General features: G+C 37.9%; 1 protein-coding gene across 2 annotated transcripts in view; it reads left to right on the forward strand.

The window, feature by feature from the left end:
- The window catches only part of tbc1d23 (TBC1 domain family, member 23), a 74,658-nt gene extending 55,852 nt beyond the window's left edge, over positions 1-18,806 (forward strand). Inside the window, exons 14-19 of one of the 2 annotated variants that reach the window (XM_078560086.1) lie at positions 1,251-1,393; positions 1,854-1,898; positions 5,463-5,551; positions 8,589-8,724; positions 9,392-9,586; positions 17,655-18,806. In XM_078560086.1, coding sequence (XP_078416212.1) covers positions 1,251-1,393; positions 1,854-1,898; positions 5,463-5,551; positions 8,589-8,724; positions 9,392-9,586; positions 17,655-17,736 — 690 coding nt within the window. In that variant the 3' untranslated portion in view covers positions 17,737-18,806. The remainder of the gene's footprint in view (positions 1-1,250; positions 1,394-1,853; positions 1,899-5,462; positions 5,552-8,588; positions 8,725-9,391; positions 9,587-17,654) is intronic. The other variant, XM_078560087.1, reaches the window with a different exon arrangement.
- The last annotated feature ends 2,737 nt before the right edge of the window (positions 18,807-21,543 follow it).

Here is a 21,543-nt window from a genome sequence, read left to right on the forward strand (position 1 = left end):
CAATCTTATGTAAACCCAGCTTTGATATAAAGCGAAACTATCTTTTGGCTCAGACTTGGGCATGTTGCATTGCAAGACTTGAAATTTCTCTGTATGATGCTTTACTTTAGTCTGTATCATGAGGGAATGCTATGTATACCTGTCCAGTTCAAAATGGAGGCTTGCCTTGTGAATGATGTAGACTATCCTCCATGTTCAATAAAGGACTGATACTTCCTCAGCATCCTTTCATTAAATATATTAAAATGGGAAAGCAGTTCAGAGCTAACACTCACAGCAGTAGTAAGGTGCAGCTTTGATTACTGTCTGCTAAATTCCTGATCTTGATCACTTCATTGAGTTTTGCGAAGAGAAGGTAAAGTCCCTCCGGAAGGAAAGTAAGTGGAAGAATTGTTCCTGAGCCACACTTGCACACCTTGTGGCTTCAAGTGGATTTAATGGATGCTTGGAAGCAGATTGTGTTCTCTGGTTGAGGGCAGGTAAAGAATAAATGGAACTTGCACTTCTATTTAAGCAGTTTAATTTAGTTGCTAATCCACTCTACGCCAGTCACAAGATGTGCAAGTGTGGCTCAGGAACCAACTCTTCCACTTATTTTCCTTCCTTACAGAGGGACTTAAAACAAGGTCAGGAATTTTATCAAACCTGCATCTTACTATTGCAGTGAGTGTTGGCCCTGAACCGCTTCCTAATTTTAATAGATTTAATAAAAAGATGCTTTCGCCATGCAAATTGAGCCAGTGTAGCAATTATCTAATGAAAATAGTTTAGTCAGTTAAATTTTATCCAGACTAATAGCCTATTTTCTAAGTTTCTTTCCCCCACTGTGCCTGTACCAATACCCAGTGGTAGTACTGAATAAAATATTGAAGTTTAATTTTAGTTTCAGGTTTTCTGTTCACCACGTAATTTCAGTACTTTGTATAGTTTTCCAGAATAAATAGAAGTGTAATTTAAGTGCTTTATATTATAAATGATGTTTGAACATCAGTACTGTACTTTCGGAATATTTTTTAAATCCTCTTTTGAAGTTTACTCTTAGTGTTAATGGCCAATAATAGCTATATAAATATATATCTATGTTTTAGAAAAAACTCTATTTCTGCTTAACATGTTATTCTAAATAGCTCCTATAGTTGCTTGGATTTATCCTGTTAAGAAATAGTAAAGCAAGCTATGCATAAAGTGCCATGTTGCTCATGCTGTGTTTCGAGGGTTCTGTAATCACGTTCAATTAAATGCTTCTGCAGGGTGATTCCCCAAATGGTTCAGGTGATGGAAGGGGAGTCAAGTCATTAGTAAATAAAATGACCTTTGCCCTTAAATCCAAATCGGTGAATGTAAAAGAGAAAGTGATCAGTTTCATTGAGAATACATCTGCACCAGTTGAAAGGTAAGGTAGAAGTACTTCAAAAATTATATTTTATTCTAGATAGCCTTTTTCTGTAGAGACCGAATTTTGAGCTTGTATGTTAACAGACAATTTCTTCCAGCTGAAAGAATTTTGAAACTAAAATACGTTTCATAAAATTTCAAAATTAAAGCTTTTGTTTAAACATATTTAAGCAGAATTTTGATTTTTTTTGTTAAATTTGGGGGCCTGTTTGCAGTACTAAGATAGAATGTATGTGCATCTATGTGTGTGCCTGAATGTGGTACATCGAAATATACACGTGCAATTGTAGATTAAATAAAGCTTCATTAGGGTGTCTTTTGGAACAAGGATTATTTTGTTTTAATGAGGAAATCTGTTTTGTTAAACTTTCATTTCTAATTATATTTGTTTGTAGCTTTTCTTTTCCTTTTTTTGAAATTATTGTTTTTGTCTTATTTTCTATTATTAATTAATATAGAATGACTTTTCAACTTCCTTGGCCAGAAAAAGTGAACGTAGATTGGTAAGATGGTGTTCAGAATAGCTTGCCAACTCTAGTCTCTGTACTTAAGCATGCTGCGCAAGAACTTACTACTTTGGCCTTTTACTGTTGCTTTTCTGCAGCATTTTAAGCCTTAAGCGACTCTCATTTTAATCTCTACTTGATGTTACTAAATTTATAGCTACTTATTTGTTATTGGCCTTTCACGATGGAACCATGCCCAGAAACTAAAATGTGCATATAGTGTTTTTGTTGTGTTTTACCTTATCTGGCATCCTGGAAGTCTTGCATAGCACTTTGCTGCGATGTGCAGTCTACTATTACTACTTTTCACCGTTTGAATTAGCAGTCCCATGTTTCTGTTGTGTTGGTTTTTTTCGTAATTGCCAAATATATAATCAGCCCTCAAAAACTATTGGTATTTTTTTTAAAAGAGTATGTTGACTATCTTCATCAAGCATTTCCCAGATTAACATGGCCTTACTGGTATAGGTACTGCTAGTCGATTCTTGATTACCCTAGCTTTTTAAGAGTAAACATTTGGTATTGAAGGATCAAAAGAACAACTAGGGTCTACCAGGAAATTGTGTTGCTGCTGTTTCCATCTAGTGTCAACTTCTAGTTTCTAAATGGAAAAATAAAAACATGCTGAGTAAGCAGTGGAGGAACCTGTTTTAAACAAAAATACCTGGAAAAACTCAGCAGGTCTGACAGCATCTGCGGAGAGGAACACAGTTGACGTTTCGAGTCCGTATGACTTCATCAGAACCAAGGAAATAGAGAAAAGAGGTGAAATATAAGCTGGTAGAGGGGGGTTTGGGACAGGTCTATCCAGCTCTACCTGTCCCACCCCCCTTTACCAGCTTATATTTCACCTCATTTCTCTATTTCCTTAGTTCTGAAGAAGAATCATACGGACTCGAAACGTCAACTGTGTTCCTTTCCGCAGATGCTGTCAGACCTGTTTTTCCAGCTATTTTTGTTTTTGTTTCAGATTTCCAGCATCCACAGTATTTTGCTTTTACCTGTTTTAATATGTTGAATTATAGTTCAAAAGCTTACTTGTTAACAATGTTTTCACAGATGGGCAAGGGATAGTGACGGACAGAATGCCTTGATGTGGCAGCAAATGCCTCAGATTTTTGCATTTAATCTTTTAAATTAATTTGTTCGTTATTAAATTTTTCAAATTACTTTCAGAATAGGAAAGAAACAAATGATCTGGAAGACCAGCTTCTTTTGCATAGTGTCACAAGATTATTGATTTTAAAGTCAAAAAAGTTTCATCTGGCTTATTAAACTTCTTTCCACTTATGCTGAATAATTTTTATTTTTCCAACTTTCTTCCCTTCTCCTAAGAGCACTGACTCTTGGGGTAAGGTCCATCATCCCATTTCCTGTAGCCCTTTGGTATCTTACCTAATGGGCATTCTTTCTGTGTGAGCCTAGGCTTTCCCCAACACATCCCCTGCTGTTCACAACTTTGTCAACGTTTTCGACCCTGAACTTGATATCCTCACCTCCTTCACTTCATAACATCACCCTGTCCTCAGCCGTGCTGAAATCAAGATCCATGCCTATTTCACCTGCAGTGTTTCCTGGATGGTGCCCCAAACTCTATGATGCTTAACCCGTTCAAAACTCACACTAAGTCCCACTTGCCCATCATCCCTGTTCTTGTTGATCTCCATTAGCTTCAGATTCCCAACGTTTCAAATTTAAAATTCCCATTGTATTTAAATCCCTTCAATGCCTTTTCCCTCCATATCTCTAAAGCCTCTTTTAAATCGAACCACCCAACCCTGATATCTGGTCCTCTTGATTCTTGCTCTTTTGCGTTATCTTCCCCCCACCTCCACACCTTGACCTGACCCACATTGGCTGTTGTACCATCATCTACCCATTTTCATGAACCTTTCCCTAAACCTCACTGCTTTGCCCCCTCCGCCTCTTTAAAATCTATCTTCTTCACCAAGCTTTCAGTTGTCCCTTTAAATAGTAGTTTGGCATCACATTTGGCATGAATACTCTGTTACTTATTCAATCTACTTCTTAACCGGTCCCATGCGCTATCAAGGAGTCCTGTAGTTTTTGGTTGCAAAATTTCTCTAAATTGTAGGGTGAACTACAAAAGTTAGATTTTTGGGCTTCCAGTGAAAATGAAATTCATCTAAATTCAGATTGTGTAAAATATGAAGCTTTGTATTAATGGTTGTGCTGGAGGCTTATTGTAGGCTCAAAAGTTTCCGTTATTATGGTCAGAAACATCAAAAGGTATTCTAGATGTTGCATTGATGGCTGTTTTACATTGTCTGCAATTCTGCACTTGCTGTCACTAACAAATGCTTTGAGTATTTTGTAATTTTGCTGCACTCATTATTTACGTACTACTTAAAATTTAATCCGAAAATGCGCTGAGCTGTGCAGCTTGCAGCTGCAGGAAATATTACTTTATATATGTGAAAATGTATACTCTGCATTCACCATTCTCTTAGTATTATTGATTTTTAATTTTGTAAAACTGTAATCAAAATAAGTGCACAATCAACATGGCTCCTGCTGCTCTCCCAACCTGACTCAAGTCTTCTGCACTCCTGATTTCTCCTGCTGAAGGTTTTGTGTATAATTTGATGTGCAGATAATGCATATCACGTCTTTAGTCTATACTGAATAACTTATTGACATGGGTGTGTGAGAGTGGTTTCAAACGAACCTCAGTCCCTTTAGCCACAGAATTCATTCCTGTCACTCTACTAGTCATCCACCACATAGTGTTTTAGGGATAAATGAGCCACACTATCACTTTGCCATGTCTGTGGCTCAATTATTTTATGACTTGTGCTTTGATTTATTTACCATGATTGCATTGACTTATAATTCAGAGAGATGTACTCACTTATTCTTCATGTAGGGAATCATATATCCTGAGTATGCTCAAGTAAATACATGTTTGAAATCAAATAAAATTTATGGAACTTGTTTGCTTGAGAGGTCACTCGTATCAGCAGTTACTTGAAAAATGTCTTATTGAAAAATTGGTTGCCTATAAAGCTGCGGTGTGTAAGGAAACATGTTATTTTCCAGCAACCAACCAAGAAATGCACACTTCACTTTCCCTGAGTAAAAGTCTGAGAGAAACTTATTTCCAAATTCTTTGAAAGTCTGCACACTTTCTCTACTTTCACATCTCAGTATCTACCACTCTCCCACCCCACCTAACAGCTTAACCCTGATTCATTGAATACTGTATGCATTTTTTAAAAGATGCAAGATGATCTTAAAATCCTGGTGCATGCAACTAACAAGCACCTTGCAATTTACTAAATTCTTTGACCAAACAATTAAATGCTGAATGAACTTTGCCTCTGTTTACAAAGCAGTTAGAACTTTTATTCGTAAAAATTTGTTTTTTAATTCAAACCTTTACAATGACCAGTGTATTCATGAAAGATGGTAGTTTTCAGAATGCAGGGAAAGCTGTTTAAGACATCTGACTAGTTTTATCAGTTTGAATGTTCCATGACCGGTACTGAAGTTTGCATATTTTGATTTTAATGATTGATCACTGTATTTGCCCTCACTCAGGCACGTGAGCAGCAGTGACAAGTTGGGAAAACCCTATCGTGGTGTAAAACCCGTCTTCAGTATTGCAGATGAAGAGGAGTATGATACAGGTAATTAAATGAATTACTGTAAGCTCTCTAATTAATACCAGGTGCCCTGAGTGAATAAGTGAATTGTCAGTTTCAATTTTGAGTGTAAACTCTCAGCATATTTAATTCAGGGATGAGAAAATGTTTTTCTGACCTCCACCTCAAAAATAAATTTTCAGCCAAAAAAATTTATATTTGGAATCCATCATTGCAGATATCTTTTGGAGTCTTGCTGTGAGGATGGTACAAACTTATATTTGAGTCTCGACTGTAGTTGCTTTGTTATATTCTGCATTTGTCCAAAGATCTGCAAATAAAACGTGCTCAGAAAAGCAAGTCCATAAACACTTTGGTGAAATATCTGAGTTATGTGATAAACAAGAATTTGAAAAATTAAAATTAGTATCAAACGGGATCGATTTTTACTCGGTGACTTTAGCTTAGATGTAAGGCAGTTTTGACTGCTGTGAGAATGGATTTTTTTTCAAAAATATTTTTGGGGAATATTGTTATTCTGTGAAGAAGGCTGTGTGTGTGTGTGTGTGTAAATGGTTTAATTAAGCTGCGGAAGGTTACTAGAAAACAGGCAGTCTGGGGGGGTTAAAACATGAAAGGATAGAGGTATTAAGTTTGCACATTTGTAATAAGATATAAGGGGTTGAGGTACAAGTGAATTGGTTGGATCTAACATTTGCATTTTTAGATAAGTTGAGAGTTTGTTTGAATATCAAAGGGAAGTCAGAGGTGGCGAGAAACATATTTGCATCTTGCAGGAGTTCCATAGGTAAACAGAAGAGGGTATATTACATTTTATTGACCTGAAAGCAGAGACCAAATAGAAACATGAAAGATTTTATATTGGGAAAGATCTGACTTTCAAAGAGCCAGGAGAAAAATGGAACCTGAGATGAAAGGAGGAGAAAGGTGTTTTAGAGTTATTGTGGAAAGCTTAAGGTAGCTGGAGCTGTTGGGCTGTTAGCTGTAGCTGTCAATTGTGGGCTGTAGCTGTTAGCTATTGGCTGTATGAGGAAGATCTCCTGGAAACAGCTCTAGGGTTGGGAGAAGATGCAGTTTGAATCAGCCATCCAGTCAAGCCAGAAAAGTCTTGGGCTGCAACAAGCAGTCTTGTTCTAAAGTCTTGGATTGCCACAGCAGAGTGGGAAAGAGTTTGAGGTCATATGGTCATTAAAGCTACAGCAGTTTGCCTTTAGTAATATTACTGAATTTTTATAGTTAAACATCTATAAGGGATTGTTGCCTGGAAGGCATTTACTTGTGGATCTGACCAAGGAGAGTGTCTTTTTTTGGGGAAGGTTTTATAAGACTAATTTTAACTGTGCAACTGTAATCTTGTGTGCTTAAGTTTTCTTTTATTCTTGTTAATAAAACTTTAACATCTAATTTTTAAAATCCCAGAAGTTTACCAGACTTCTTGCTGCTGAGATCAGTGCGTTTTCTTCTCGTTTTCAGAATACAGAAAAAAGGGTATGACCTGTAAGCCAAGTTTCCCTCTGGGATTTGGTTTGCGCAGCAATTAACATCTGCTGTGGTCGGTGGTCATAACACTGGACCCATATTACAGCAACCCTACTGTTAAAGCTGTTTGCAGCACAACTAGTACCTTTTTTAAACGTCAGTCACAAATGACATAATTGGAATAAAGAAACCATTAGAATTGGATTAGCAGTCTACGCTAAATTATATAAATGTCAGTTTTTAAAATCTTTATATGTAACAATGTCATTTTTCAGTTTGAAGTAGCCTAGAAGCATTTGCATTTCACTACAGATCATAAAAAAGTGCTGTAATTCTCCGACCCCTCACACTGCAATAACTTTGCTGCTTTGCGCTATAATGTGTACTTGATTCCCTGTCGCAAAAAAATTTCAGACCCTTTTGTCTTCACCCACTCTCATACCTGTTGATTAAAGTGATTTTTGCCCCTCGCCTCTCCTAAAGATTCTGGCTATACCTGGGATATAGCTCCATTGGCAATGGCAGTCTTCAGGTAACTCAGACAAGTGGCCATTCTACATGTATGAGCAAGACAATGAGTGCTGTCACACTGTTGTTGAGAGTGTTATGCCTGGGTATGAACCTTCTGTCTCCTTCTCCAATAAGGGTGAGGGCACACTGAACAAAAATTGCAGACAGACACTTTTTTCCTTGTCTTCGTAACCCATGAACACTGAGACTAGTGGTAGCATTCTAACTGTTGTTTCACATGAGATTAACTAACTCAAAGCATATCAGGGATTTAAAATTACCACCTTCTACTCTTTATGGCTTATTACCACACAATGTGGTGCTTTACAGATAAAGCAAAGTTTCCAATCTCAGCTGCTTCACTGAGAGAAAGTGGTGGCCTTAGAGCTTGGGTCCTCTCAGCCACAGAAAATGCAAATAGCTTAATCTGTAAGGGCATTTCTTAAAGCTCATCTCATTTTCATATGTTGAAAATGATTAAAACTGTATCTTCCAGTTTAGAAATAAATCATTACAAAGGACTATGAAATCCTTTTGGCTCATGGTCCATTCACTGTACAGGTTCTTGCTTGGGCTATGCATCTCTAGTGGTTGAGAAGAAGCAGGTTCCAATACCACTTTCACTTTTTCTTAGTAGTGCAACTGGAATTGCGAACCCAGTAAGGTGAAGAGGGTAACATTTCAAGTCTATCTTAGATGAACTCCACAAAACTGGCTTTAGTTTAGTTACTGGTCTTCTGGTATATTCTCCATTGCAAATCAGCAAAAAAAAAAGCAGCTTTGATCCTTCTCAGTGCTGGAAAAATACCAAATTGGAAGATTTTGGTTGTTTGATAGATCAGGCACATTGGCCTGTGTTCCAATTGCACTGTACTACTGTTAGATATTTGGGTATGTCTGAAAGAAAACCTAACATATATCTGCAAATGTGCATCAAAAATCTCTCATGTATTATAGAATTAAATGCAGACCTCTATTAACTTAGACATATAATGTTTATTTGCGTACTTTATTTCTGTTCATTTACAGGGTACATTCATTGTTAGATTTTCTGTCCATTTTGTTTTAACAGATGAAATTGACAGTTCTTCCATGTCCGATGATGATAGGAAAGAGATGGTGAATATTCAGACGTGGGTGAACAAGCCTGACATTAAACACCACTTTCCATGCAATGAGGTGAAGGAGACGGGACATATGTTTCCAAGGTGTGTAATGGCCAATATACTAGTTCAGTTGTATTTTGGCACTTTGAAAATGGCATATAACTACATTAAAATACATGTATCTTACAAGAGGTTTAATATGACTACATTCAAAAGGGATTTGTTGCCTTTTGAACTCTACTTTAACTACAGCATGACAAAAATCTGTTTAAACTCATGATTATTAAGTTATTCACTATGCATTCTAGGGTAGCTTTTTTAAAAAGGGCTTTGAAACAATTCCGTGACATTGATCAAGAAATTTGACAAACTGTCACTCATCTTTCCCCAAATCTCAATTTCAGTATCAGTTGCACTGCAGATCCTGGTTCCAGGATGGCTGGAAGATATCATTAATGCAGATATGCAGCATGATTGGTGGCTAGCATTAAGAACATCACAGTGATCTTGTGTGGTGAATTGAGGCGTCTTCTATTAAGCGTAGGCCTGTTGGACTGAATAGCCTGTTTCTCTGCTGTAAAATTCTATGCATTCATTTTACTCATTGTATATTAAGCAACCTGTTTCAGAATAGACTACCGATACACACAAGCTTTTTTTCCTTCAAATCCTTCAAATCTCTGTACTATGTTGTAAATCATTATTTCCATGGAATGAAAACAGATTAGTCGACACTTGCTGAGCAGCTAAATTTTCTTTTTTTTTTCAGTCACCTTCTGGTAACAGCAACTCACATGTATTGTTTGCGAGAAATGCCATCTCGGAAAGGATTTGCTTATATTCAATCACGGCAGGCCTTGACTTCGATGGTGAAGATTACATCCAAGAAAAAGCACCCAGAGCTGATTACATTTAAATTTGGAAACAGTAATGCCTCACCAGTGGAGATTTTGGCTGTGGAAAGGTAAGATTATAAATTCACCTTGAGCTTAATCCTGTAATAAGTGCGATGCAAAGTAAAAATGTGCCCATCTATTTTGCTAGAAATATTTATTTAATGTAGAAGAGCCAGTTTTGCTAAAATGTTAAGTATTCTTTTTGTTTACATAGACCTTAACTAGTTCAAATTGCTTACCCTCATTTGAGAGTTTTCCCAACTTATGAATTCTCCAGTAGATGGCACATTGAAAGTTAGATCAAGGGATGAATGACGACAAAATCAAACTTGCACACACAAAATGTGGGAAAATAATAACTGGAAAGCTAGGAAAGTATAAAAAGAAACCAATTAATCAAACCAAGGAACACAGTACTTGAGCTAACAAAGTATATAGCTTCATTTCATATTGATACGCCAGTAGAGATGATCTGTGGTGCTGCTCACAGCAAGCTAGAGAATAGGCTGTTTTGCATTTTGCTAGTGGAGGGCATGGTTATGTGCCATGTATAGGATCACATCAAGGCGACTGACATAGTGACTGAATAGTTAAATTCTATTTTTACATGGTACAGAGAGAGACAGCCCAAATCCCAAAGTGACAGATTCAGTTGAATTCATCAGACATAAAAAGGGAAAATAGAGAGAAGGAGAGACATGCGGCATGGAAAGCAATTAATGGGGGCATTCCAGACTAGCTGTTGCTGGTGCGGAAAAGAAGGGTGCAGGAATTGTCCTGGCAAAGACGCACAATGCTATTGGTGCAAAAAGATGGGACATTTTCAGCTAGTGTGTCATATTAGGAAAACAGGCAGAACACTCAAAGAAAATGTTTTAAAAGGAAACAGTGTCTATGAAGTTGAAGATTCACAACAAATTGAGATACCCTTCTTAGGGGAGGTTAAAGAAGTAAGTGGAAACTATTGGAATGCAGAGATCTTGGTTAGAAGATCACAGGACACGCTTTAAATTAGATACTGGAGGAACAGTTTCAGTTCTTTCAGATGCTGAACCATCATTAAACAAGAGAGTTCTTCAACCATCCTACAAAAAGCGTGAGTCAGTAGGAACAGAACTGAAGATTCTAGGAGAACTAGCAACTACTTTAAAACACAGAAGTAATTACTGAAGCGCTGTATGTAGTTCAAGATCAGAGCTATACACTTTTTAGCAGAAAGGCATGTATGGAATTGAATCTAATTCATAGAATAGAAATGAAGAACAATGAAGATCAATCAGGACACTTGAGATCAGAATTCCCAAGTTGTTTATCGGAGTGGGCAAGCTGAGAATGATATATCGTATAACACACAGCCCAGAAGCAAAACCAATATGCTTATATACACCCAGAAAGGCTCCACACCCTTTACTTCCAAAGATGAGGAAAGAGATCGACTCAATGGTAAAACAAGGAGTCATTTCACCGGTAAAAGATCCGATGAGTAGGTGCTCAGGGATGGTACCGTTTCCAAAGCCAAACGGTTCCATAAGAATATGTGTTGATCTCACAACACAATAAAACTGTGAAAAGAGAAATCCATCCAATGGTATCAGTAAATGAGAGTTTAGCAAGGTTAGGGAAGAGCTCAATATTCTCTAAATTAGACACTAACGGCGGTTCCTAGCAAATATCACGAGAATAGGAGTCCAAGCTTCTCTCAACCTTCATAGCACCATTTGGAAGATTGGGTTTTAACAGGTTACCGTTTGGAATAACTTAAGCACCAGAGATCTTTCAAAGAACAATGTCAAATCTTTTGGAGGGCTTACAGGGAGTTGTTTGACACATGAATGTCATGTTGATACATGGATCCACTCAAGCAGAGCAAGACATGAAAGTGAAATTTCCATCTCCAAGGAACATCACAGAGTTACAAAGATTCATGGGAAAGGTGAATCAAGTGGCAAAATTTCTTTTAAAAAACCTTACCAGAGCTCAATGAGCCACTCCGTCAGTTGTTACACCAGGATGATGAATGATGTTGGAAAGAAGCACAATAGAAATCATTTGAAAAAATCCAGGTGAGGTTGATGCCATCAGAAACATATTAGCACTTACAATCTGGAGTTAACCTACAATAATAGCAACAGATGTGGACCAGGATGGTACAAAGAGATGGAAAACGTAGACCAGTCTATTACACATCAAAGTTATTAACAGATAGGAAAAGAGATGCACAATAATTAAAAAGGAAGCATTAGCAGGCACATGGACATGCGAGAAATTTGCTGACTACGTCTGTGTCACTTCATATTACGATATCAACAGACCATAAACCTTTAGTGTTAGGAGTAATGTATAACTTTAAGTTTAATTTATATTTGTGTGTTAAGAAAGGTGGAACATGGTTTCTGTTTCATTTAGTTTTTTTGTGAGCTTGGTGCTGGGAAGTCTGAAGGGCGTCCTAGCAAAATGGTCAAGTTTTCTGGATTTGTTTGTATGCATTTTTTAAAATTCATTTACGGGATGTGGGCATCGCTGGCTAGGCCAGCATTTATTGCCCATCCCTAATTGCCCTTGTTCAGAGGCATTTAAGAGTCAACCACATTGACTTCCTTCCCTAAAGTAAACCAGATGGAATTTTACAACAACCATCAATGGTTTCATGGTCATCATTAGACTTTTAATTCCAGATTTTTATTGAATTCAAATTCCACCATCTTCTGTGGTGGGATTCAAACCCGGGTCCCCAGAGCATTACCCTGGGTCTCTGGATTACTAGTCCAGTGACAATACCACTATGCCATAGCCTCCCCAAACCTGCATTTTTAATGAGGTTTTACAACCCTTGAAGGGAAGAGATGGATTACAAAGGGATTAGTAGTTTAGTGATTTTGGGGGGGGGGAGAAATATAGAAAAAACTGTGCAGTGGCCTAGCAACAGGGGTCCAGTGAGAGAGAAAGAGAGAGGCGCACATGTGTGCGTGCACACACACACGAAAAGACAGAAAAGAAGTTCAGAATGTGAAGACAGAGGTTCTCAGCTCTATGATAAGAAATACTGCAGGGCTGCTGGGAACTGAGTTTAGGGAACTCACGTTGTCTCGGGGAGAGATATAAGCTGGGGAAGAAGCATCTAGTGCATACTTAGAAATCTGCTGGAAGAAAACCATTTGCGGGTGTAAAAGGAATATTGAGTTCGAATCGTTTTCTTGTATTTGTATTGAAATTTTCCAACCTTTTTCTCTGGTGCAATTTAGTTCATTTTTTTCCTTGTTTAATAAATGTTTTATTCTTAGTTAAAGGTTCATCAGTAAACTCCAGTGAATTTGTTCAGTAACCTTCCTCCATGGTTTCTTTAAAAAAAAACAAAGTTAGGATCTATCAAGACAGGTTTCACTCCAGGATGTGACTTGTCCAGTATTAATGTCAGTTGGGATCGTAACATTAGTCACACTATTTAATCCGAAAAAGCTTGCAGCGATGCCATCAAGAGTTCAAAGACTTTAATTGAGATTGAGTTTTAATGCTCATATGGTATATGTTTAAGGACAACAACAGAGCACGAGTTTATAATCACACATTGAAACAGAGAATCTGGAAAGATACAAAATTGATTTTGTGGAAGAGGTAGGGGATTTCCTATAATGACGGTCAACTGGCAACTACACAAAGTTTGAGTGAAACCAAAGAGGCTCAAAAATCAGAGAAGGATTTTTTTTATATTCGTTCATGAGATGTGGGCATTGCTGGCTAGGCCAGCATTTATTGCCCATCCCCAATTGCCCTTGAGAAGGTGGTGGTGAACTGCCTTCTTGAACCACTGCAATCCAAGTGGTGTAGGTACACCCACAGTGCTGTTAGAGAGGGAGTTCCAGGATTTTGACCCAGTCACAGTGAAGGAATGGCGATTATATTTCCAAGGCAGGATGATGAGTGGCTTGGAGGGCTACTTCCAGGTGGTGGTGCTCCCATTTGTCTGCTGCCCTTGTCCTTCGGGATGGTAGCAGTCGTGGGTTTGGAAGGTGCTGCCTAAGGAACTTTGGTGGGTTCCTGCAGTGCATCTTGTAGGTGGTACATACTGCTGGCGCTGTGCATTGGTGGTGGAGGGAGTGAATGTTTATGGATGGTGTGCCAATCAAGTGGGCGGCTTTGTCCTGGATAGTGTCAAGTTTCTTGAGTGTTGTTGGTGCTGCACTCATCCAGGCAAGTGCAGAGTATTCCATCACACTCCTATCTTGTGCCTTTAAGATGGTGGACAGACTTTGGGGAGTCAGAAGGTGAGTTACTCGCCGTAGGATTCCTAGCCCCTGAGCTGCTCTTGTAGCCACAATATTTATATGCTAGTCCAGGTCAGTTTCTGGTCAATGGTAACCCCCAGGATGTTGATAGTGGGGGGAATCAGCAATGGTAATGCCACTGAGTGTCAAGGGGCAATGGTTAGATTCTCTCTTGTTGGAGATGGTCATTACCTGGCACTAGTATGGCGTGAATGTTACTTGCCACTTGTCAGCCCAAGCCTGGATATTGTCCAGGTCTTGCTGCATTTGGACATGGACTGCTTCAGTCCATGATGGCAGATCAGGGAATTTTGCATCCGAGGATGGTGAACATGTGTACCACAAAGTCCTATCTTGAGCCCATATTCGGAGCAGTGAACACACCTGACAGTGATCAATGATTTACTGGTATACAATGATAGAGTAGTAATTCCAAGAGCATTGAGACTTGAGATCTTACAACATCTACATCAAGGTCATTTAGGTATTACTAAGTGCAGAGCCAGAGCACTGTATTCGTGGCCAGGTCTGTTTGGAAGAAATTTTATCCAGATGTATAACATGTACAATTCACAGACAGGAATCAAAAGAACCATGAATGTCATCTTCTTTTCCTACAAGGCCATGGGGACACCTAGGAATGGATTTATTTGAACATAAAGGGAAAATGTTCATAGTAGTAGATTACTATTCAAGGTGCATTGAAGTGAAACAGTTACATCGTCACACATCAGAGGCAGTGATAACGTCATTGAAAGAGCTTTTTGCAGCCTTTGGGATTTCTGATATTGTGATATCAGATAACAGTACACAATTCGTGAACATAGAGTTTCAAGAGTTTGCAGAATTATTTGGATTTGGTCACAACAAATTCACTGAGGTTTCCTCAAGCTAATAGAGAAGCTGAGACAAGTGTCAGAACTGTAAAGGCATTGATGAAAAAGAATGAGAATTTTCAACTAGCACTCTTCACCCTGTCATGAAGAGATATTAATGTCTATAATGTTGTTGGAAAATTATTTTTTTAAATAGAGCTTAGTAGTGTCTGTGTCTATGTATGTGTCTTAATTGGATTAAAGCCAGCTGGTCTAGAGGCTTTGATGTATAGAAAGAAGTAAGTTTGAAATGATTATTAGATAAACATGGGGAAGTTTAGAAACATAGGTGTCAAGGGGGCAATTTGCATTTTTAAAGAAACCATCAAAAGCATGGGTGAGATCTTGCACCTAGCTAGAAGACACCAAACAATGTGTTTATTGTTTTTCAGCTTACTAATAAAATTGGTGGAATCAAAGGATGCTGTTGTTAGAAGAGGTACAATTAAAAGCCTAGTGATACAATGGAAAGTTTACATTCAAACAGAAAGATATGTATAAAGGAGAAAGGAGATTGTGTGTAAGGCAGAGGCATTTTTAAGATCCAGCAAGTGTGGGAAGCCTCAAGCTGCTGTCTGCAAGGACCCAGAGCTAAAAGAAACTCATTTTGAATTTGACTGTCCAGGTTGTGCTTTACCAGGCGTCTCTTTAAATCTGAGATTTACTGTTGCCTTAACGGGGGTGTAATTGAGATATTAAGTAGGGGATTTTTGTAGTTATTATAGTAGTAATTTTGTAGACATATGTGTATGTGCTTACAATTTTTCTTGTATTAATAAATGTTTAATTTAATTTTATAAAAAAATCTCTTGAGACTCAGTGGTCTTATTACTACTGAATTCAAAGCCTGCATCTCAAAATATACAAATTGTAAAAATGGGTTATGACAGTTGCTTCAAGTTTCCCTCAGGGATTTGAACAACGCAGCCTTTACCATTGGCTGTGTCATAATAACCCTTGGGGAATGGGAATGGATTGGCTCCATGTGAGTTACTCATGGGAAGAAGGTTGCAGACACAGATTCCTACTCGTCCGTATACATTGATGCCACAGATCAAAGACACAGACTTGGAGAAAGTACAAGAAAGAGAGGAAACTGACCATAGTAAACAGATGAAACACTATGATAGTCATCACAGAGCAAGAACAATGTCAGATCTTTGACAGGAAAAACAGGTTTGAATCAGAGATCAATTGAGATTTGGGGAAATAGTGGAGAAATCACCACACCTGCGATCTCACATTGTCCAGACAGAACATGGCACAGTAAAAAGAGAACAGCTTTGTCATTGAGCAACAGTGAAAATCAGACACCAGAGAGGCTGCAATCATCAGAAATGAAAGAAGACACTGAAGCAGGTGATCCTGAAACACCTAGTTCAAATTCTGTTCAACAGCATCCAGAGGACCAACAACAGAATGAGAATACCTTGTTCCCCAAACAAGAGAAGAATGAGGTATGATAAGACAAGTGAAAGCACCACAATGCTTGTCAGTATAAGAGGTGAGAATCTCAAAATAACAAGAGGAAGGAGAAAGAAAAGAGAGCAAAAAAAAAACTACATTTCCTCTGAGACTACAAGACACTGAAATGTTCAAAATAACTAGGAGCATTGGGTTTCCAGGAGCATCAGAGAACAATGAAGACTGCACAAAGACTTGGGGTGGAGATGTAGTATAATGGAGTATGTTAGACTTAAGTCTCATAAAGAGTTAACTGTGATGTCATAGAAGGAAGTGACATATACTCATGATCTGGGAGAGTCTAGAGGAAAAGCAGCATGGAAAGAAGATAGTGTAAGGGAGTATTCTCATAACTATAAATGTGTTACAATAAAGTTAGTGCTTGCAACTAACAGCTTCCGAGAGTTATTGAAACTACTCCGACACAGCAAAGCAATAATAGAGAGGGTTCAGGTCCGATAGAATTGGGTGGAGCTGGAAGTTCCAGATCTGGTACCAATAGTTTGTAACTTTCTAAGACCGTATTGCCCAATAGAAATTGGTGACTTAAACACAGGTGTGGCTATGGCAACATTGTTTTAACTGCATTAATTTTAGTAGAAACACTTTAATTACATTTATGCATGGGTAAATGTACCTCACGTGTATATTTACATAACAAACTTCTACCACCATTCCATAAATAAGGACATAAAGCATTCACAGCGATCAAAAAACTTGCACACTCTGCTTTTCATCTTGCCTTTGTCGCATCACTGATAAAATAGTATGCCATGTGAATCTGAGCATTGATAACACATGCCCAATTACTGTGTCCACTACTCATTTTTTATTTACTGATCAGAAATGCAATTAGCTACATCTGGATTCCCAATTATCCACATATGACTAGTAGCTAACTTATCTTTTGCAATGGTATTGTCCAATATCAGCAAACATTCAATTTGGTTGGTGATTGCTTCCTAAAATGTCATTCCTCCCCTAGCTTTCTAATTCTCTCAGGTGTCAGTAAATAGAATGCTGGTATTATCTTTCAAACAAATGGTGATAATTTGAGACTTTTTATAGACCAACTCTTTCCTTAAAGTGGCGTCCACCCTTTTGATTCTTCCCTACTGACACAGCAGATTCAATCAAATTTTTAAAAATCATTTCCGCCACCCTCTTATGATCTTGTATTTATTTTGTGGTTACCAGCACCATATGGTGAAGATGGTAGCATCAGGATGAGTTTAGCTAATTTTATTATCTGATGGATTATAGATGGGGATAGATTTTATAGATGAACACTAGAGGAAAAGGGCTCTGTTTCACCTTTTGCATGTATCCTTTCACCAATAAACGCTGAGATAATTCTAGTTTTAATATACATGTGCCAGCATATGCTGCAAAAGTAAGGAAAAGAAAATTGGTCATTAGTCTGAATTTCAAACATGACGTTATAAATGGCACTCCCTCTAATTTCTGAATGACTTGAGTTGCTTGTTGATGGTGAATTGTCACTTACATGAATTATTTTAAATATTTTTCTGCAGGTATTTGATACCAAATGCAGGAGATGCCACTAAAGCCATAAAGCAGCAGATCATGAAAGTCCTTGATGCACTAGAAAGCTGATAAATAGAAAACGCAAGCTGTTGCCTTCAAAAGCTAAGGAGACTGAGAACACACAAGATGGTGGATATTTCACTTGGGATGATTAACCTACCAGAAATTCTGTTTCTAGCAGGAACATCTGGGCTTGACTCAAAACTGATCCAGATTTGTGGGTGTTGCATTAAATTCTGTTACTTGGTACACAGCAAACTGCAAATTATCGGAGAATTTGAACTCTCTTTGAGAACTAAGCCCCTAAAAGGTAGGCTTGTGTTGAAGGCAAAGTGTTTGGTCTATTTGAATATTCTTAATTTATAATTGTTGATACAGGTATTTGTTTTTTTCCAAATAGTTTGATATGAAATTTCCTTAATGGCTAACATTTTCCCCTTAGATTTAATAATCACTGTATAGAAGTAACAGACTTTACCTTGGATGTTTTTGTTTAAGCACCTTAATTTGAAAAAAATCTTTTAATACAATACAAAGGGACTAATATTATTTTCACCAGGCTTTTAGCAGAGGGCGGTATTCAATTCATGCTTTCTCTGAAGTTCTGTTCCCCTATGAAATTTCTGTTGCAACCTCTACTTTGTGCCTACTTCAGTAATATAATTTTCAGTAAATTAATGTAAACAAATTTTTGGTGTTACTGTATGCCACTTACTGCTGTTTATAAAACGCAGCTGTAAATAAACTGGGAGAATTTAATCTTAATTTTAGCAATTGTTTGTCTGTCACTTAAAACTGTGTGCAGTGTAATATAACCCAGCATTTTACATGTTAAAAGGGTAATGTCAGGAATTTCTGGTTTACAATCTATTGCCATTTCAGAGTATTAAAAACTGATTACTACAGTATTTACACTAAATGTATTTTGCATTGATTTAACATGAGATCTCCAGAAGAAACTTTGAGTTTGTGACTTCAACCTGTTCCAATTGAATGGCGTGGTTATTCTTCTTCCCTGTCAATATTGTTTAGTGTCAAGGGTTACATGTGCACTGGCTTCATCCTTCCTGCATGCCAGTTATAAACATCCTTTTGTTATTGATAGAGTCTGTATTTTTAATAAAACCGATTTGATCCTCTTTAGTTTTTTTTTTGTCTGAGTGAGACTTTGAATGAACTCTATAATGTGTTGAATGAAAACTGAATTTATGATCTGTGATGAATCAGTACCTTGGTTGTCTCTGATTCTATAGTTACAGCACCGTACATTTCAAATGCTGAATTTGAATCCTAGGTTTCTAAAGGAGGGAGAAAGCAAAGTTCCCCAAGGAAAGTTGCTGCTTGAACCTGGTTTTGTAGGACCTGACTAGTTAAGACAGTTTTCTACGTCATATAAAAGTAGAGGAAAGACTTTGATAGCTCAGTAAGTTTACTGAATAACTGAGATGTTTGAATCATGCTAAGTTAGCTGTTTTCAGCTGAAGCACCAGAAGAGCAAAACTGGCCAAAGTTCCTGTATTTGTTCATGGGATGTAGATGTGGATGTGGATTTACTGCATATATTTCTGGAATTCCACATATGTGGACAATGAATAGTTTGCTGACACTCATTCCCTCAAGTCTCACTATGAATAATAACCATTTGAGCAAAGCACCAGTGGGTGTTTAGCAGGTGGTGGCATAGTGGTATTGCTTCCGAATTGATAATTCAGAGACTCAGGGTAATGCTCTGGGGACCGGGACCACGGATTTGAATTCAATAAAAATCTGGAATTAAAAGTCTGATGACCATGTGGACAATGAATAGTTTGAATCATTGCTGATTGTCGTAAAAACCCATTTGGGTTCACTAATGTCCTTTAGTGAAGAAAATCTACCATCCTTGCCTGTTCTGGCCTACATGTGACTCCAGACCCACAGCAATATGGTTGTCTCTCAAATGCCCTCTGAACAAGGGCAATTAGGGATGGGCAGTAAATCCACATCCACATCCCATGAACAAATAAAAAAAGTGTGGAGCCATCAGCCAGCAAGGTGCCAATGTTTTTAGGAAGAAAATAGACAAACAATCGGGTATATAAAAAAAATGGGTTCCCAATGTACAGAAAAGATCTATGAAACTTCAACCTTGCAAAGTTCATTATTGTTTTTCATTTCCATAACCATTAAATGGATGCCAAAATGAACCAGTATATCTTGGTTAACTTTGAGAGAAGTATACTGCATCACAATGTAATCTCTTGTTCTTGCCATGTCTTCTGCTGATGCAACAATCTATCTAATGACTGCTTCTGTGCATTTACTGTAAATTAGATCCAGTTCCAGTATCCTTTATCCATCAGTTCAGGCAAAAAGAATATTTGGGAACAGCTTTTCCTACCTTTTTTTGAGAAATACTTGAGCTAGGGGTCAGGGTGGTGCAGGGTAGTATACATATTCACAAATCTTGACATTCCCAAAATATTACATGGACAAATGTTTGAAATAATCCCAAATTTGATTTCTGCTTTGAACCCATCCTAATGCCAGAGAAGGTAAATTTGAACGTCAAAGTTAGTTATCATCAGTGTCACATGAGAATTATTAGCATTGTCCTAGGACAAGAATAAATAAATCTACTTGCTCTACTTTCATCTTTGTGATATCAAATTTAATCCCACTAAGAAAATCCACTATTCTATTTGCTATGGTTTCTTAAGCATTTGTTTAAGCACTGACGCAGAAAATGAGTGTCCATGTTTGTCTTCCCAGCAGTTCATCAGGTTATTGTCAAATGTCCACAGGCTTCTGTGACCACCAACCCCTCTCCCCAGCCTCCCATCACAGAATGTGGTATTAGTACTTGGGATTAGAGAAAAAAATTACAGTAGTATAAAAGCTGAAATATTGCCATGGTATGTATCAAAATTAATAAATGGGTATTGAACTGAACAAAGTGACCTAGGCTTTTCTGCCTACCACCGCTTGGATGCATCTCCACCAGGGCAGGGCTTCTGCTTACTCCAACCATGTTTTCTGCCTTGTAAGTTTACATGTGGGAGGGTTAACTGCCTGATTACTGTTGAAGAGTGGTTGTAGTTTGGTGGTATGGAGGTGAATGTGGGAGTAGACGGACATTTTCTGTGGGAGATCTTACTGAGTTGCCTGTAAGTAAAAAGCTACACATTTTTGCTTTAAACTATATTTTTATTGTTTTTTGAGCTGGGGTCTGTGCTCTGCTTGACTGAATTTCTTCCATAGACCTCCTTGAGCTCTGAGGCGCCACTGGGTGGAATTATCGTGCCCCAATGGAACCAGCCCCAGAATTTAGCAGAGGTTCTGCCTAGAACTCCTCCGTGTGGACTCTGGGAGATACATGTCCCCTTCCCTCTGGGGGAGATGAGTCAGGAAGCCTAGCTTAGCATATCCATTCAATATGTTGACTCGAATAAAAATTGAAAATGCAGGAAACACTCAGCAGGTCAGACTGCACCTGTGGAGAGTTAACATATTGGATCAATTTCCCTGTGAAAATCCTTGGAAACACATTACTCGTTATGACACGTGGTTTAAGATGCTGCAGGTGCTAATTCAGCAGCCCCACAATAATGGGATTATGTAGACTTTTAGTTTTAGCAAATTATCATCTTTCCCATCATTCTGTCATGAATACTGAAATTTGTGAGACACTTATGTTTTGAAACATCCCTTTAAATCCAAAGTGAAAGAGAATTCTGGAAAGGCTGTAATTGGAAATCCCGGTAAGCACCTCTGTTTGGAGAAGTGTCTATATGACTTCATGTCAGGGATGAGAGTTGAGAAGGGATTGGAATTCAGACACCATTGAGGTGTCATGTTGCAGTTCATAGCACCTTTGACAAGCTCACAAAAGAAAAT

Source organism: Cetorhinus maximus, chromosome 16, assembly GCF_964194155.1.
Source record: "Cetorhinus maximus chromosome 16, sCetMax3.hap1.1, whole genome shotgun sequence".
Lineage (NCBI taxonomy): Eukaryota > Metazoa > Chordata > Chondrichthyes > Lamniformes > Cetorhinidae > Cetorhinus > Cetorhinus maximus.